Raw genomic sequence first — 20,372 nt, 5'->3', positions numbered from 1 at the left:
TTTATTGGAACTCATTACGAGGAGATACAAAAAAGATGCTCGAGGAACGTGTCGTATAACCTTAAACGATGATATTCAGAACAGAGTTATCGTTCGTGTTCAACCACGTGTAGAGTGGTTGATAATATAAACATTGGGCTGCTTAATAAAATCATAGCCATGTTTGATGCTTGAGGTGTGCAAAACCATGTTTTAAAAAAAATAATGGGTGAATGTTTTGCATAAAAACTTAGTATATCGAGCCATTTTCAAGGAACATTCTGCATAAAATAGTATAGTCTGTTTCACTATTGATGTTATTACTAGGGCAGGCGTGGATCGAAAATTAATTCTTGGGGGGGGGGGTCTCTACTACGCATGTTAATTGTCGCAACAGCAGAAAAAAACATATTTTTTGTATTGTCACATTTATTACTAGTACACATTTATCCACCAATTAATGAAGATAAAGTTTAAAATCAATAAACCTCTACTGCGTTTTTACTGCGAATCTAAAAGGGTCAAATAAAACCACGTGATCTAAAATTTAAATGGCAATAACATTCGCAGGGGTGATGTAGGCCTATACACTTTCACTGTAACACTGCTGTTCAAATTTGGTAACTATAAGTTTTAAATTTACACGCGTACATGATTGGTCATCAGAATAAGCACCGTAAAGCAAAGTTATAGGTAGTGCATCAACTCCTTCGGCGCATTCCAAGCAGCAGCTATTACATTTAAGTACATCACTGGCTATGTAGTTACCACAACGTTTACAAAAGTCGCTTATACATACTATTCTTTGTCGACATATCAACTATTTTCGTCCGCGATCTGCATTTTGTGGGTTACATTAATACATAGAAAATACGCATGAACTAATTTTCAGGAGTTCAAATTAATTTTCTAAAGGCCTAATTGGTCATAAGTTAAGGTAGTGTGAAAAGACCATCTATCAATATCTGTAAGACCCTGACAAATGTAAGGAGAAGCTAGGGGGTGGTTTTATTAAGACTGATTGTCAATCCTTTCATGACTTGAAGCTGTAACGGAAGACCTCCTCGTTGCTTGCAACTAGCACTAGTTTCTATATGATTCTCTAGAAATTGAAAGTTTAGCTTCATTTAAAGTTCTAGAGTTATATTTCTTTTGACATTGCACTACTCGTAAGTTCTTATAATTTAAGCAACTTGTTATACCAAGGCGTTGGAAAATTTGGTAAATAAATAAGAAATGATTTTTTTCCTGACATTTTAAATAAAAATGTTAAACGAGGCTGTCGAAAAGCCCTTACTTTTTGTTGAAGACAAGAACAGTTCTAGTTCTTTTTGGTCTTATCAAATACTTTTCATACAAAATGTCTTTTTTATCCTTTTTCAAAAAAAATAAAAATGTTAATGTGTTTCTCCCATAATACATGATTTGAAATACATATATTCAAAACGTGTTAATGTTGTAAAATGTATTTAAAATTGCAAAAAAGGAAATTGGCTGGAAACGTGTCATGAAAAAGGGGTATACATACTGCGAATATTTTGGAAGAAAAAAAATGGGCAGTTAAGACATTACTTTTTGAATTTTGTTTTATTACCTAAGGTGCCAAACAAATGATTCAAGAGAAAAAACATCACTTTAAAAGTTTAATCAAAAATAGTGAGTAGGGACCCAGCTTAATATAATGTAGATCCTTTAATTTGTATCTGTTTACCACAAGTTGACAAACTAATTAACAGAATCAATTTTGTTAATGAACAGTAAAACTTTGTAAGATGGATAAATCTGGTAATAATGTAATATCAAAATGAGGCATTACTAGAAATTGGCTTTTTGTTTGATTTTAATTGACAATCTTCTTCGATTTTTTTGCAACATCGTTCTGTGATGTAACATCTTTTTGTAAGTATATTTGAGTTTTTTCACACCATGCTTGTTAATCAATCGTATAACTTCAATGGTCATAATCGTACATTGTAATCAGGTAGTTTTACTCTTCTAAGTACTTGATTATTTTAGCTAAGCCAGTCTTGCATTCTCCTATAATCATCTCACCGTGACCAATAATGAAGACGCCTCCTGGATATTTTATTCCTCCTTCAGGAATGATGTACCTCATGAATTTTCCATCTTTGTCCAGCATGTGAATCTTTGTTTCCATAAAATCTGAAATGATGACGTGACCAAAATTATCACTGGCGACTGAGTTTGGCCGTAAACGTTGGTTATTTCCCGAGTACGAATATCGAAATATCCCTAATTTATTCACAGCAATTACTGCAGACTTCTTCATATCAGATACAATTATGTCTCGGTTGACATTCTCGGTTATGTAATCAGCGTCCCTGTATAGAGGCTGACAATGCGAGTCGTACTGGATTTCTTGGAGCACTTTATAGGTACTACTGTATCGGACGACTTTTGACTGGTCGTCGTCTTTACTGAGACAAACCAGTAGGTCACCGGACGCAGTGCTTGTGACGCCGTGTGGTGTCCAGTCCTTTGTGGTGAACATTTTCATCACAGTTTTGTTGTTAGATATCATATCCACGGCTCTATATCCAGCATACACAACCTTGTTGTTGTACATACATAAGTGGTAGCCGTTCCAGGAAATATTGACGGTTTGATGGAGATTTCCCTGAAAATCAAACAACTTTAATTCACCATTTCCTCCCGCCCAAACTTTATTATCATCAGTAATAGCCATGTCATACATACGAGATGAATACTTTTCGTGAGCAGGGAACCCCGTGTCAATAATACCAGTAAGTAATGGTACGTCTAACAATCTTTTTTGCAACAATTGATTTTTTCTGAACTTTTTTTCTAAGAAATTGATTTTAATTTCGGATAGTTTCTCGACATATCCGAAACAAGTCTGTAAAATATTTTCTTCTGATTTACATACACAGAATTTAGGAAACGAAACCTGTGTTAAATCTGTAAGTACTTGTTGTTTCTCAATCATTTGAATGAATGTCAGCATTTCTTTGACATCGTGTGATTTCTGTAAACTTGTTGCTTTTCTGTTTAATTGATCTAAGTTTTTAAGTATTTCTTCATACTCTGCCTCTTGTTTCTTGAGAAGCACCTCGTGTTCCTTTTGCATGTCGTCCAGTTCTTGGTGAAGTTTCTTCACGGTCTTCTCTATCTCTTTGTGCCACTCTTCTCCCCGTGTTGTTACTTCATCTTTCTTCTGATTGTAAATGGAGGATATCGAAGACAACTTCTTTTTGGTATGGTCTAAAATTGTTTCTAATGCATGTTTGAATGACTGTAGCCGTTCATTTTCCTTCGCAATAACGTTCAGAAGTTCTTCAATTTTATCGGACAGCTCGGACATTTCGTGCGATTTGTGTTTAATAGAAACGCACAGCATGCAAATCGGAACATTGCAAGTTTTGCAGTATGCACAACACTCATTTTTGGGATGGGATTCGCAAAAACAGGTGTCGTCATCATCTTTGCTGACATAATCTACGACGTCATGACCGTTTTTAGATTTCACGCGCATATGTATCGGTAAACAGCTGTCACAGAGATTGACCCCACATCGCCTGCAGTAAAACGAGACTGGTGTCTCACATAGGTCGCAATCGACGATGTGTTGGCCTTGGTTTTCCTCCTCAGACGCCATCGATAGTAACTGTAAATATACTAACATTATTACGAAAATAGTTTCAAATGTATAATTGATTGCTACTTTCTATCATGATTTTCATTCTTATTAATATCCCGCACCCCGTAACCATCCCAACTCCCAATTGAAGAATATAGATATGCGCAATTTTGGATTGTAGAAAGTTGCAATTTTATCTTAAAAGTTTACTAAACTTAACAGAGTTTTATGATTTTGTTAATTAATGCTAGTCTTTATAATATAGTTACAACAGGTGATTTGTTTTATACTTACCTATGTTAATTTTGAATAACATAGCAGAACATTTTTAAAACGAGCAAATCTTAACTCTTTGAGCATGCTTTTATTTTATGGATATTTGAAACATTGACAAAACGATAGTTACCAAATATGAAGCAATCTTTCCGATTGATATTGCATTTGCAATAACACCATTTTTTTTGTAAAGGTATATTTTTCTTGCACTCGAATAAACGTGATTTAGAGCATATAATATCATTATTATCAAAAATATACAGTTATAGATATTTTGAAGTAGTATATAACTTCCATTTCAATCCTATTTTCATATCATTTTTTTTACATCCCCCCCCAAAAAAAACAAGAGGCCCATGGGCCACATCGCTCACCTGAGGAACAATAGGTATGATAAAATCAGCTTAATGGAGTCATAATACAAACTATCTGGACAATGTACAATAATACATGTAGATCCTGTATAAATAAAATCCATTTTCCCCCTGGATATTCTTATGTTTATAATCATTAGTCCCTTTTCTAACAGGATGATTTTATAGTCATATCATATGTTGAGTATTGCAGTTCTCAAAAAGATCCTTAACAATAGTTTATATATGGGATATAAACCTACATCAAACCCTGAACCTTCTTGTGAAGCCAAAGAATTGTCCTGGGGCCAAAGTCTTAACAATTATAAAGAATCATCTGGCTGATTAGTTTCTGAGAAGAAGATTTTTAAAGATTTACTCTATATATTCATATGTTAAACTTCAACCCCCATTTTGGCCCCACCCTACTCCTGGGGATCATGATTTTCACAACTCACACTTTGAATCTACACTACCTGAGGATGCTTCCACACAAGTTTCAGCTTTCGTGGCTGATTAGTTTCTGAGAAGAAGATTTTTAAAGATTTACTCTATATATTCATTTGTTAAACTTCAACCCCCCATTGTGGCCCCACCCTACCCCCGGGGGTCATAATTTTCACAACTCTGTATCTACACTACCTGAGGATGCTTTCACACAAGTGTCAGCTTTCCTGGCTGATTAGTTTCTGAGAAGAAGATTTTTAAAGATTTACTCTATATATTCATATGTTAAACTTCAACCCCCCCCCCCCCCCACTGTGGCCCCACCCTACACCAAGGGGTCATGATTTTCACAACATTGAATCTACACTACCAGAGGATGCATCCACACAAGTTTCAGCTTTCCTGGCCTATTAGTTTCTGAGAAGAAGATTTTTAAAGATTTACTCTATATATTCCTATGTTAAACTTCAACCCCCATTGTGGCCCTACCCTACCCCCGGGGGTCATGATTTTCACAACTTTGAATCCTCACTACCAGAGGATGCTTTCACACAAGTTTCAGCTTTCCTGGCTGATTAGTTTCTGAGAAGAAGATTTTTAAAGATTTACTCTATATATTCTTATGTTAAATTTTGACCCCCCCATTGTGGCCCCACCCTACCCCCGGGGGTCATGAATTTCACAACTTTGAATCTACACTACCCGAGGATGCTTTTACACAAGTTTCAGCTTTCCTGGTCTTATAGTTTATGAGAAGAAGATTTTTGAAAATTTCTCGAAAATTTTCATAAATTCCTAATTATCTCCCTTTGCAAAATCCCCTTAGGCTAAGGATGCTTTGTGCCAAGTTTGGTTAAAATTGGCCCAGTGGTTTTTGAGAAGATGTTGAAAATGTGAAAAGTTTACAGACAGACGGACAGACGGACAGACAGACAGACAGACGGACGACAGACAAAATGTGATCAGAATAGCTCACTTGAGCTTTCAGCTCGGTGAGCTAAAAAAAAAGGGGGGAGGGGGGGGCCAACTCCATGTTAATTCAATTTTTTAATGTAAAATTTAATTGCTGCAGGGCCCCCCCCCCTGTCCCCCTGATGGTACGTGCCTGCGCATATGAAAGAACGCAGTTAACATTAATTGACAAACAAGTACATGTAAGCATTTTCGGTTAGCAACTGTCAATACACAATTAGCGGCTCGCAGGTACCAGTTGCCTGCATGTCGTATAAATAACTTTATTCAGAGTATATCTTATTGATTTTACTACGTCATTCAGACATTGTGTAAAGTAGCGAGTCAAAACATGTCGTAAAACGTGCACGGAACACCCTGACTGTTAAATTTCATTTTCTGACGATGATCATTGCTAAATAGTTCCTATACTATAATGCTCTTTTAATGCTAATCTCAATTTGTTACCACAATTTTGAGCGTCAAACGCAATATATATATGACACAAATATCAATGTCAAACATGACCTCGTTAAAACCTCAGCTAGGACATTCATAAAAAATGATAATTTAACTATAAATTGTTAACATTGAACGTGTAAAACCGCCACTTGTTTATTTCATACCTATATCTTAATGTAATTAGCAAAATACTACCTTATATGTCGTTCTACAGGTCCTGCATTGATTCAGGATACAGGAAAGTTAGCAAAGAAGTTGGACGCCCTCCATAACGTCTATCGATCCAAACATATTCACCTTGCAAAATCTACTTTCGGTTTTTACAGCGGTCGTTTTACACACTACTTATCACGCTTTTAAGTCCGATATCCAAGTTTGATACGGATGTTAGAAATTCTCTCTTTTTACCCAGATATACAGGTACATTCAATACTAAAGGCAATATCGGCATGTAAAAATTGGTTTAATCCTATTTATATATGCTGTCGATGCCAATGTTGTAATACGTGCAAGAATTTCATACATTGCTAAATATCTACCCTCTTGGTTTCAGGTTTCAGTTTACAAACAAAACATTTCATGTCTGTCCATTATGCCATAATTATTCTTTGATTAATAAGGATTTTCTGAAACCAGAGAAATAAAGATCGACCACCTAAGTTTTGGCAGTACATTAATTGAATACTTAACGAACAGAATAACATTTTTATTCGATATTTTTTCGTCGTATATGAATAAGGCTGTGTTTTGTTTAAGAAATCAATTTGAATTTATTGATCAGTTAAATGTCTCTCAGACGAAGGGAACACAATTAAGAACGTTACATATGGAGGTACATGTACAAGAAAAGTATTAAAAGCATGCTAGAAATGGATACACATTAAGGAGAACTGAGAGTTCCATGGATTTTCGAAACACAGCAGCACTTTGTGTTGGCATAAGTTCGCTTTCGGTAATTTTGTTTTCAATAGTTTTACATTGTATTTTGTCATCAGATTCAAATATATTTGCACAATTTGGTCTTACATGTGCAGAAAAATATCATTAAATGTATTCCAGATATACTAGTATGATTTTTCACTGCACTCCAGAATATAATGCTAGTCATTGGTTGTAGGTCGTACAGTATTGTACAAAAAGTGCATGTTTACAAATAAAATGCATTATAGCCTTTCGTTAACTGATATACCTATCTATACTTCTTGATTTTCTGGTAAATGTTGCTTTGTTCGCACCCTAAATTATTTCTTTGGGGATACAGACAAACAAACTAGAAACGTCATGATGTCAGTTTTCGTTCATGACAATTCAAAACTACATTATATATTCATGTTCTTCTTCCGAAGATTTTCAAATCTGCATAGTAACGTACTATTAAAGGCGGTGCAGGTTTTTCTGAATAAGCATTCATTTGGCGAATTTTCTTTTTGTCATGATTTTGAAAAAATCCACTTTATTTTCAACAGAATATGAATATTTTGCCTGTTTTTAATTTGAAAAACTTAACTTTTTCATCACTCTATCGATAGATTAATCAATATTTTTTTTGCTAGTTGAAAAGATTCACTTCATGAATGGAAGTGATTCATATGTACTAACGATAGTGCACTTAATTTTCAGAATACCAGACAAAAGTATACAACAGGGTATACGCACACAAATGGGTAAAATGTATCAAATTTTATATTTTGATATCCGCCGATTTTTAATAATATATACTATACAATGACTTAAAACCAAGATCTGTACGTACATACATATCTATAAACAATACTCTAGATATTCCAAACATACATATAAACGCATAAAGCATTATATACGAATAAATGAAGCTTTGCCGACACACATTTATACTGAAAATGATACATTGTTAATGCCTTTATCTATTATTTAATCACTTTTCTGATACAGTCATTATCAAATCGCATACACTTTTTTGTGTTAAGGCGAATCTCTCCTCAGGGGCACGCATTACAAGCCTCACGTGCTGCACTTGAGACACACCATGCTCTCTAGAAACTAGACGTACGATTATATGACGTCATTTTACGTCAGTTCGAGGTATTCGTGACGCAGCTATTACGTTTCCCGTCTACTCTCGCCATCATCTCGGCGTATCTCGCTGCTTGAGCGCTTGTTGTCATATATAATGTCATCTTCCAGGGGCACCACCTTCGGGGTGTTACGCGGCCGATTCCTTGGCAGGGAATTCATCACTATCACCTCGTGAGGTTTCATTCCCGGTGGATACATTACTGGACCTGGACCAAAGGGAACTCTTTTTTTGCTCTTTTTTTCATTAACTTATTTCTCCTTTTTGCTACAATAATTAAAATATGATCAATGCATCAATAAATGAATAGATATATTGATTTTGGTAGTTAAGAATTCTGGGGGGTTTTCCTATCATGTATAACCGATTTTTGAAATTTGGCTGAAAAGGTTCAAGGGTATATGAAGACACATAACAAACAAACACTAGCAATCAATCAAAATTGATCCAAGAATGTAATGATCAATTATTATGAGCATGTAGCTTAGAACATAAGGCCATCAAGGAACATGAAAGATGAAAAAAAGATCAAATTAATGTGCATTTCTTATTTGCATTATACCGTAATGGCGCCAAAATAGCACGAAAATGACTGCCGATAGTTATTGTAAAGTTTGTTTTAAAAATTCTTGCTATAAACATATCAACATAATATACCTGCTCTTTTCATATGTTTTATTTTCCTGTTCTTTTCTGATTTCAGTGCAATCATAAAGATGACCCCCAACAATATCCAAAGCAGGGCGAATATCGCGGCCACAATCATGGGCCATAAATCGGAGGAGTACGTCATCTATGACCCCAAAAAAATCACAGAGTAATTTTTGCATTCAACAGTGAATATAGGCACTCTTAAGTGACAATCTAATGCGTTGAGAACAAACACTTAAAATAAAAGAAACAAAAAGAGGCTTCGAACTTTCATTGGAACTCTTTAAAGAAAAGTTATAATTATTGATATCATACTTTATATTGCCCTGACACAAACAAGTTATCATGTGAAACGTCTTTTGTAAGTGCAATGATGTGAGACAATTTTGCACATTTACGCTATAAAATGCGTAGACACGAAGAGTCAATTATACCAATAAAGATTGCAAATGATGCATCTAGTGGAAAAGATGCACTGAAATTGCTTTCAGGCAAAAACGTCAACTACACCCAAGCTACTATATATATATAAATATATATATATATATATATATATATATATATATATATATATATATATATATATATATATATATATATATATATATATATATATATATATATATATAAGAAGCACTAGCAAACCAACAACACTCGTTATCTAAAGTGTCGGATCAAAAGATACAAGGTTATAAGATGAGATATAAAAAAGCACTAAAAATAACCAACGACACGAACAATAAAGTAAAATATTGTCAAATTTGTCCCGAAAATTTGACAATATTTTACTTTATTGTTCGTGTCGTTGGTTATTTTTAGTGCTTTTATATATATATATATATATATATATATATATATATATATATATATATATATATATATATATATATATATATATATATATATATATATATATATACACAGCAAAACTCGAATATAACGAACACGGATATAGCGAATTTACACTATAACGAATTATTATTCATGTCCCGGCAAATTTCTTATATTAACCTATAGAAAATTGATGTATATAACGAACACGGCTATAACGAATTTACGGCTATAACGAAGTAATTTTAAGACCCCCGCTTGCAAAATTTTCACGTATTTTATCATTTTTATAACGAATTTTTTCCACTTCAAATTTCATTGAAGAAACATGCATTTTTAAGATGCATATATTAAATACTCAAATTCAAATAGTTTGCGGAATTTTTTTTTAAATTGAAATGAAATTTTTATATTGACATTTTTTGTAAATGAAGGTAATACTAATTTTATAACTTACGATAGTTTAGAAAACTGTTAGACGGAAAAACCCTTAATTATTTTATAACGAATTCGCTATAATATTTTTTTACGAATTCGTTATAAACGTATAGCGAATTACGGCTATAACGAAGTTTTTTCTATGGTCCCTTGAAATTCGTTATAAACGAGTTTTGCTATATATATATATATATATATATATATATATATATATATATATATATATATATATATATATATATATATATATATATATATATATATTTTCTCAAAGCAGTAAAGCGTGAAATTGTGTTTGTGATATGGATTAAAATCTGTAGAAAAATGTTGAATTTGACATGACATCAAATTTTGAAAATATGCAAATTAGGAAAGGGTGTACCAATACGTTGTTATGTACTTTGTTATTATGTACTGTAAGAAACAACAATCGTGTGTATTTTTAAACTCGGCTGGGTTTTGAGTACGTCAGCAATGTAATGTTAATGCCCTATGCTGTGCTACAGTATTACTAATATGACAACGAGCGCATGTACAATGATCTTAATTTACAGACAAAACACCGGCTTATTTAATAACAATGAAATAAAAGAAAATAAGTTCTATCATACTTTAGTATATTCTAATCCGTGGCTTGACCTAGAACGCAGTTCACTATTCAATTGCATATAAGCCCGATTCTCAAAAACTATATGTAACTGCATCACCATATTTTCACAGTGGTAGTGTTATACGACAAGTAGATGACCCTGAACATTTCGGGCCCAAATATGAATTCTAAATTTTGAAATAAGGACTGCGTTCTAGAACGCAGTTCACTATTCAACTGCGAAAAAGACAAAAATCTTAAAATATAGAGAAGACCACTGCACCAGATTTTCACGGTGGCAGTGGTATACCCCCAGTAAATGCCCCTAAAAAATGAAAGAATGAATTTTAAAAAACCTTATCATATTCTGTTACGTATTGATGTGACAATGTTCTCTTGTCTTCTATTTATTGACTATGTTGTTATCTAGTGGTACATACCCAAGACCCTGGAAACACACAGGCACCGACTGCATCCACCAAATGACAGACTGCTAACCTCCACTTGACCAAGGGTGAGAAAATCCCCTTCAACAAAAGAATCACAGAGTTCGTGGCGAACTTCGACGCTGATGGATCTTTTGTGTGCCAGACTCCTGGTCTCTACGCCTTTACCTTTTATGGTTTGACTGAACAAAATTGGGAGCTGTGGCGTAAAATGATGAAAAATGACCAATTATTTGCTTCCGGTGAGTTGTCAGAGCCTTGTGAAACAATTTACATTTCTTTTCATTGTTCTTTCCTTTAAATTGTGACTTTGATTGTCGGGTATTTCTTTCAGTTTATGCATACACGTATACTGACTACGCCGATGCTGGAAATGCCGCCATTTTGCATTTGAATGTCGGTGACAAAGTTTACTTGAAGGCCCACAACGACTACGACCAGACCTTATTTGGACAGGGAGACCAGATTTACACTACTTTCACTGGGGAACTTTTGTATGCTGATAATGTCGGCTAGTATCATTTTGTCCAACCCCCTTTTTCAAACTAAATTGATACTTTTAATATATATATATATATATATATATATATATATATATATATATATATATATATATATATATATATATATATATATATATATATATATATATATATATAATTTTCAGAGGCCGACTTTAGTTTTCATTGCACATGTTTTACCGCATTTCTAGTAAAATACATTGTATTTTTACGTTTTCTGAAACTGTTTGAATACTATTCATTAAATTGACCACAATTAAAAAATACAGATTAAAATATCACGAAACATCGATTTTTTAAAACAATTTTCCTTTGTTCGGTAGTTGAGCGTTGACCTTGCTTTTACGACGTTATGATAAAATGAAGCTTTGTAGGACTTCGTTAAAAGATATAACATTTAAAAAAGTAAAAAGTGTGTGCCTTTAAAATTTGAAACACAAAATATTGCTATCCTCAGGATTATTTTTCTTAATTTTTGAATAAATCAATTGTACCAATCTACATTTGTAATACTCCAAAAATATAACAAAATTTAGATGACGTAGAAAATGATGTACTTATCACATACTAGAAAGAAAATGAACACATACGGACCCGTTGGGTTTTCTGCAGTGATGAGAGTCAACGCTTCCATCAGTGACGGTTCTGTGGTAATTTACGACACCGCCATCACTAATATCAGAAACACATACGACACGACTTCTGGCACATTCACTGCTCCCCTTGAAGGAACTTACGTGTTCCATTTCCATGCTCTAAGCCATGCCAACGAAGTGGGTTCTTCATTAGTTTAGCATTAAACTGAGATCAACCACAGACTTAATAATAATTATGAAAAAGCACTTATTAGATATTGGACAGGGAAAGGTTTTTATTCTTAATAAACTTTGACCCATTCTAATCTATAGCAATAACTGCATGATGACTTAAATCACCCTGTTATTTAACAGGAGGCCTGGCTTGAACGTTTCCACAACGATCAGTACGTGGTGGCTACCTATAGATACACGTCTGGATCCTACGCCGACTCCGGAAACTCAGTCGTCCTTCACCTTAAGAAAGGGGATACCATCAAGGTCAAGGCCAGGCCCGGAACTGACGTAAAACTGTACGGACATTCTGATGAGTATTACACGACGTTCTGTGGGGCCCTCCTTTCACCTACTGTTCATGGATCTGGAAGTTGTGCGTTTTTTGATAGATCTACTTTGTAATTCTTAATGATAATGAATGTTTTGATCACTGTTTTACTTTTAACAAGGTTCTAGTTTATCAATTTAAATACCAAGAGAAGTCAACTAAAGAACGTCACTTAACCTACAAGTAATTTCTGCTTCTTCTTTTTTTATTATTGACAGGACATAATACACACCAAGAAATCGCTTTCTCAGTTGGTCTCACCCATAATGAAGCTTCAACCAACGGCCCAAAAGTGGTTTTTGACCGAGTTTTCGTCAATCTAGGACAAGATTTTAACGTCAACACCGGCGTCTTCGCGGCGTCAGCGGGAGGTCTTTACGCCTTCCACTACCACGCCCTTGCCCAACAGGGACAGGAAGCCTGGGTGGATCTCTACCACAATTACATCTACGTCAACTCCCTCTATGGCCACACCTCCGGAAGTTACGGACCCAGAAGTAACTCTGCCGTCCTGGAGTTGGTAGCCGGGGATACTATGTATTTCGACATCAAGCACCACGACTCGTTCCTGTATGGGGGTGGGGATGAGGTCTACAGTACATTCTCTGGTTATTTGTTGTCACCCATTGACAGCCATCATCCGGTTGTTGGATAAATGTGTTAATTAAATTTTCAGTTTAGTTATTAGGATCGCTTTATTTTTTGTTTTGTTTTGTTGTTGTTTTCCGTTAACTCTAATGTTGCAACGGGAAAATAGCTTAAAGAAGAAATTAAGTCCAAAAGGTCATATAAATTAAACATCATATAAAAAAAGCACAATTACATAAAAAGCACCATCTTCATATACAAAAGCACCTTCTTCATATACAAAAGCACCTTCTTCATATAAAAAAGCATCATCTTCATATAATACAGAGGTTAAGCATTTGAACGTGTACGTCTACGGGTACGTGTAGAACTACAAGTATGTTTACACGTACAAAAATTAAGCGTATGTTTAATAAACTGTACTTGTAAATGAACGTGAAAAATAATTAGATTTAACATTTTCAACATGTTCAATTTACTCTCACTGTTCATGAAATAATTCAATGAATTTGATGAAACCAAAAGCACAGTCGTCCTTAACCTATCGTCTGCTTTACATAAAACAACTTTTGATATACACAAGGTATGTATTTCTTTTGAAAAAAGCTACAAGTTTACACCTCCGTGTACTTTTAATTTTACACGTTTTGTACAACTTGTAGAATTACGCGGCATGCAGAAATTATGACGTATTACACATTAAATTAGGGAATTCCCCTATTTACACGTACTCGTACACGTACACGTTCAAATGCTTAACCTCTCTAATAAAGCACCATCTTCATATAATTAAGCACCATCTTCATATAATAAAGTATCATCTTCACATAAAAAAGTACAATCTTCATGTAATATCTCCATATGATTAAGCACCATCTTCATATAATAAAGCACCACCTTCATATAATAAAGCACAATCTTCACATGCAATAGCCACATAAGGTAGCTACGGCATTCCATAAAGGAGAGAGCGAAGCTATCAAGCTCCTCTTTAATCGCATATTTTTTCCCTAATATGATATAACTTTAACTTACAACATGACTCTCATTTGATCGATAGATGGTGAGTTCTGCACCAATCAAATGTTATCTGTATACGCCGCTCCTGGTTTCAATTGAAAATTTGACGTCGCTATGAACAACGAGAATAAATAAAATAAAAAATAAATTCATTATTCCTGTGGTCTTGGTTAAGAAAATAATTTAAATTTCAAACTTAAGTTAACTCGTACCGGGAAGAATTCGATAAATTGTTAAGTCGTACTTTAACTTATCGGAATATTTGTCGATAACTCATTCATAGAATCTTTGATTTTAATTGAGTCGTACTCATACAGTAAGAATAGTTTGTATTTTGTTGACTCATACCAAGAATCATTCGCCATTTTCTTTTGTTTGTTTTACAGCTATTGATTTTATAATCCTGCTTCCAGCAAAAACTGCCAGCTTTTTCTTCTTACATTAACAGAAGACACACTCGTTGCTTTGCAACGATCTGTGCTCTAGTTATTCTTATTTTTTTCCGTATGTTCTCGGTATTAAAAGTAGTTGCAGATCTTTAAAAGACAAACATTTTTCAATCCGCGGTAAGAACTGTATTTAGCTTTTTTTAAGGAGAAAAAAAAATCAAAAATAATCGATAAGGCAAAGAAAAACGCAACATCTTTCAATGACTTAATATCACCTAGTCCCTTGATATTTGACCTTGAAATTCATTAGTTCTTTATACAATAACACATAGCAAACTGTTACAACCGTTTGTCCAAATTTTTACAAAGTCTGAAACTGACTGCGCTTTTACTCAAGACCGCGCGCTTAAGACTACGCATTTAAATAAAAATTCCAGCACCAGTCATTATCTGAAAACTTGGTGAAACTTCGGGGAATTATTCCTCACACCTGATTCTAATCGGCCAAATTTGAAAGGAAACGAACCATATTTTGAACAAAGTTTTCCACTACAGCGGTATCAAACCCTCCTCCCGAGAAACGAAATTTCAACTCTTCGAGATTTGTATCAAATAAATCCAGGCTCAAATTTCCCTGAAAATTTGTGTTTGCATTCTTATCAGCAACCTGAAGTGACGGTATTCTGTGAAGTTCCACGAAGAATAAACCGATTTTATTTTAACAAACTTTCCATTTTCTCTCATCCCATGTTTTACCGACTTGGCTAAAATACATGAATGGCCTCAGTTCACTTTCGACTTTCCGTTCCTGTAATCCACCAATGCACGGTAATTAACCGATTTCAAATCAACAAGAGAATACGCATCAGTTAATCCAACGTGGCCTTCCCACACTTTCAAATAGCCAATCGCGACGAGAGTTTGACCTGGCCTTGTTTATACGTTAGTCAACGCTATCCAGCCACATTGTTTATTAGCAGCACTGATTTTTCTAATTAGCTGAAAAACAAATACTGTCATCTCATCCAATCGCTAAGCGCCTTTTTATCTATTACGTTTCTCAACAGTTGTGTGTTGTCTATAGTTCAAATCTAAAATTCATGAGAAGTAGTTTTTGTACAAGTTAACTAATTTTCACTTCGATATCTAACTATTCTGAGTTTAATATAGACATCTTTGGTACAAGCAAACTTTTTAGTTCTGATCAAGCACTCACTTCCCGTGAGGCTTACTGTCCACTACAGTCACACATTTGTCAATCCTTTTCAACCCTCTTTGATGCATGCCCCAAACCATTATGTAAGTCTTTTTATAGTAGTAATTGCTTAAATGTGTCATTATTGAATCGAATTTTCAAAGTATAATTACAAATTGAAATTTATTGTACAGAAAAACCATTCTTAACGTCATTATGGTCTTTAAAGTAATTTACATACTTTTCAAGGAATGGTTCTTCACTTTTCTATTTGTTGCAGTTTTACCAATATTTTGCACTATGGCAACGTTTACCACACAATAAAATATTGAACGGTGGGACTTTTGTTAAACGTTTTGTGCGTGGTTAGCAAATTGCGTGCACCAGGCATATTATTCCTCAAACGCATAAAGAAACAAGTGTGGAAAACTGAAGTGGGACAGACAGACGGACGGACAGACAGACTGACTGACGGACGGACGCAGAGGAGAGCTATTGTCTCCTCCGGTGAAACCGGTAGGGGACTAATAATGTACAGTCGGCAAACATACAATAAATACTAACTTTAACTTTCACTGAGCACTTCCTTTTCTTGTCCAAAACAAGAAGCATTGTCTCTATGAGAACTCAAAAACGGTAACGCCTTGAATAACTAAACTTTGAGAGATGATAGATCTCTGTATGTACATGTTTTTACATGGGTTTTTTTTTTTGCTTTATACGGCGTTACTTCCGGTTGTCACTATTATATATTTTTTATATATTATTTCTTATCTAGATGGATGGACGTTTTATTTCAACAATAAAAGAAAAAAGTCATATATACGCATTAAAAAACAATAAAAATGTACTTCCGGTGAAACATCTCAATTATCTCAATTAGTTGGGGTTTTTTTTACAAATTTTGTACCTGCGAGATCCAGAAACTGTAAGAGATCACGACACCAAACTTACATGGATGATAGACCTTTGATTGAAGATGTTTTTAAACAAGTTTCATTTTGTCGTTCGTCACTTCTGGTTCTCACCTGAAGCATTTTCTTTGAATATGTTATTCAATCTGATAACAGTTATGTACCGTAGCTTAATGTATTAGAGAATAAATTTCAATATACTTTTAATTTCTTTGATACCTTCAGATTGTCTTTTCGATCCGGACACAAAGAAAATTCTCAACGAGATCTCAAAACTGCCGAGAACTTGAACAGACAAACAACCAAAACACAGAGCAATGTTTGAAGATATGTTTATCATGTTCTGTTTGCAAGTATTTAACAATTGACTTTTTGTCTTTTTGTTTTGTTTTACATAGAAATAATAACTGAAAATTTCCTTTGCAGTATATATTATTGTCATTTTTCACAAGAAAATGCAATTATTTTTACTGACTTAAACATTAGGAATGGAATATTTTTTGTTGCTATAGTAACAAGAGTCTACTTGATAGTATTGTGACTAATAAAAATAGTTAAACTCGCCGTTTTTATACCCTGACTTCCTTGACAACTTGATAACAATGGAAAAGATGCATTCTTATTCTTCCAAGTATTTGATTCTTTTGGCTATTCCTGTCAGGCTTTCGCCCACTATCATCTCACCATGACCAAATATACACACAGCACGTGGTCTATTTATTTCTCCTTCAGGAATGATATACCTCAAGAAACGTCCATCTCTGTCCAGCAAATGGATTTTGTCCCCGCCATAATCTGTAACGATCACATGACCAACAGAGTTAGTGGCGACTGAACTGACGACAAAATTACGGCTTTTTCCCGAATATGAATAGCTTAGTATTCCAAATAAATCGACAGCAATGACTGCGTTTTTCTTCCAGTCAGTTACTATGATGTCCCCGTTGACGTTTTCAGTGATAAAATTCGTGCTCTTGAATAGAGGTTGACACTGCGAGTCGTACTGGATTTCCTGGAGCACGGTACCAGTACTGCTGTATCGGACGACTTTGAACTGATCGTTTTTATGGAGACAGACGAGTAGATCATTGGAACCACTACTTGTGATTCCACGAGGCATCCAGTCTCCGGTAGTGAACATCGTCTCCACATTGTCGTTATCATATATTATTTTCACGGCATAATTTTTATAATCACTTAACACGACTTGTTTGTTGTATATGCATATGTATAAGCCGAAGCAATCAGGGTTGACCATTTTCTGGAGGTTTCCTTTGATATCAAACAACTTTAGTTTGTTGTTCTTTCCTAACATCCACACTTTATGAGCGTCAGTGAAGGCCATGTCAAAAAGACAAACTTTTTTTTTCTATTTTATTGACAGGAAACCCACTGTGAATAGCAGAAATAACCTTTGGTACATCTATTATTCTTTTACCCAAAACCACATTTTCTTTTAGTAATCTGTTTTCTAAAAGCGAAATCTTATTTTTTTGGAATTTATCAACGTATCCGAAATATGTTTGCAAATAGTTTGCATCTATTTTACATTCATAGAATGTCGGAAATGAAAAAAGTGTGAACTCTGTCAGTGCTTCTTGTTTCTCAATCAATGGTAGGAATGTCTCCATTTCTTTGACATCGTGTGATTTCTGTAAATTTGTTCCCTTTCTGTTAATTTCACCCAAGTTTTTCATCATTTCTCCATACTCCGCCTCTTGTTTCCTAAGTAGCGCTTCGTGTTCCTTTTGCATGTCGTCCAGTTCCTGATGAAGTTTCTTCACGGTCTTCTCTATCTCTTTGTGCCACTCTTCTCCCCGTGCTGTTACTTCATCTTTCTTCTGTTTGTAAATGGATGATATCGAGGACAACATCTTTGTCGTGTAGTCCAAAATTGTTTCTAATTCATGTTTGAATGACTGTAGCCGTTCATTTTCCTTCACAATAACTTTCAGAAGTTCTTCAATTTTATCAGATAGCTCGGACATTTCGTGCGATTTGTGTTTAATAGAAACGCACAGCATGCAAATCGGAACATTGCAAGTTTTGCAGTATGCACAACACTCATTTTTGGGATGGGATTCGCAATAACAGGTGTCGTCATCATCTTTGCTGACATAATCTACGACGTCATGGCCGTTTTTACTTTTCACACGCATATGTATCGGTAAACAGCTGTCACAGAGATTGACCCCACATCGCCTGCAGTAAAACGAGACTGGTGTCTCACACAAGTCGCAATCGACGATGTGTTGGCCTTGGTTTTCCTCCTCAGACGCCATCGATAGAAACTGTAAATATACCAACATTATTACAAAAATAGTTTCAAATGTATAACTGATTGCTACTTTCTGTCATGATTTTCATTCTTATTAATACCCCGCACCCCATCCCCATCCCCACCCTCAATTGAAAGAATATGGATATGCGCAATTTTGGATTGTAGAAAGTTGCAATTTTATCTTAAAAGTTTACTAAACTTTACAGAGTTTTATGATTTTAGTTTGTTAATTAATGCTAGCCTTCATAATATAGTAACAACGAGTGATTTGTTTTATACCTACCTATGTTATATTTTGAATAACATAGCAGAACATTTTTATAACGAGCAAATCTTAACTCTTTGAGCATGCTTTTATGGATATTTGAAACACTGACAAAACGATAGTTACCAAATATGAAGCAATCTTTCTGATTGATATTGCATTTGCAATAACACCATTTTTTGTAAAGGTACAGTTTTTGCATCAAAGTAAACTTTAATTTAGAGCATTTAATATCATATAATCAAAAATATACAGTTATACATATTCTGAAGTAGTGAAGAGAAATACATATGGGGTATACATTAGAGCTGTATTTGAATCCCAGTCTCACTGCTTTTATTATGCCCCTTTGCAAATGCGCACAGGAAAGAACACAGTTAACATTAATTGACAACCATGTAAGCATTTTCAGTGAGCAAGTGTCAATATATAAATAGTGCCTGTTTGGGAGGGTAACAGTTGAATTTGACACCCCAAGAAAACCATTGTCAACCGACGCGAAGGGGTGTCAATTTCAACTATATCCTCCCGAACAGGCACTACTTATTTTGTTATACTGAATGTCTTAATTCTAAAGAAAACATCACTGCTTTTAGATAGGAATAACGTGAATTTTAAGGCGAACCGTACGCGCATGATTTTCGCGCATGTAACAATTCGTAATGTTACCCGTTGCTAAGTGCGTTGCTAACGCTGAGGGTAATAAAACAGATTATGAACTGCGTCTAAACCAATCAGATTTCAGTATTTAACATGAAAGTATAACATTACACAATTAGCAGCTCGCAGGTACCAGTTTGCTGCATGTCGTATAAATAACTTAATTAAGAGTATATCTTATTATTTTTACTATGTCATTCAGACAGTGTGCAAAGAAGCGAGTCAACACATGTCGTAAAACGTGCACGGAACACCCTGACAGTTAGATTTCATTTTCTGACGATGATCATTGCTTAAGAGTTCC

The 20,372-nt window shown here is 34.5% G+C and overlaps 1 protein-coding gene and 2 pseudogenes across 1 annotated transcript; 1 reads left to right on the top strand and 2 right to left on the bottom strand.

Annotated features, from left to right (window-relative positions):
* Nucleotides 1-1,920: 1,920 nt before the first annotated feature.
* Nucleotides 1,921-6,541, bottom strand: LOC128157819 (uncharacterized). The gene is made up of 2 exons (XM_052820456.1): nucleotides 6,283-6,541; nucleotides 1,921-3,625 (listed from the first exon to the last, which is right to left on the bottom strand). The coding sequence occupies exon 2, from the start codon at nucleotides 3,614-3,616 to the stop codon at nucleotides 1,967-1,969; it is 1,650 nt and encodes a 549-aa protein (XP_052676416.1). The 5' UTR covers nucleotides 3,617-3,625; nucleotides 6,283-6,541; the 3' UTR covers nucleotides 1,921-1,966.
* Nucleotides 6,542-11,104: 4,563 nt separating this feature from the next.
* Nucleotides 11,105-13,446, top strand: LOC128157820 (uncharacterized; annotated as a pseudogene).
* A 4,035-nt stretch (nucleotides 13,447-17,481) lies between these two features.
* On the bottom strand, nucleotides 17,482-19,144 carry LOC128157818 (uncharacterized; annotated as a pseudogene).
* Nucleotides 19,145-20,372: the final 1,228 nt, after the last annotated feature.

The sequence above is a fragment of the Crassostrea angulata genome, chromosome 8, assembly GCF_025612915.1.
Source record: "Crassostrea angulata isolate pt1a10 chromosome 8, ASM2561291v2, whole genome shotgun sequence".
Classification (NCBI taxonomy): Eukaryota; Metazoa; Mollusca; class Bivalvia; order Ostreida; family Ostreidae; genus Magallana; species Magallana angulata.
Note: the sequence above shows the minus strand (reverse complement) of the source record. Positions and strands in the feature narration are given on the sequence as shown.

Bases quoted from the DNA above. Each gene is read 5' to 3' on its own strand.
- LOC128157819 (XM_052820456.1), bottom strand. From the start codon at position 3,616: ATGGCGTCTGAGGAGGAAAACCAAGGCCAACACATCGTCGATTGCGAC.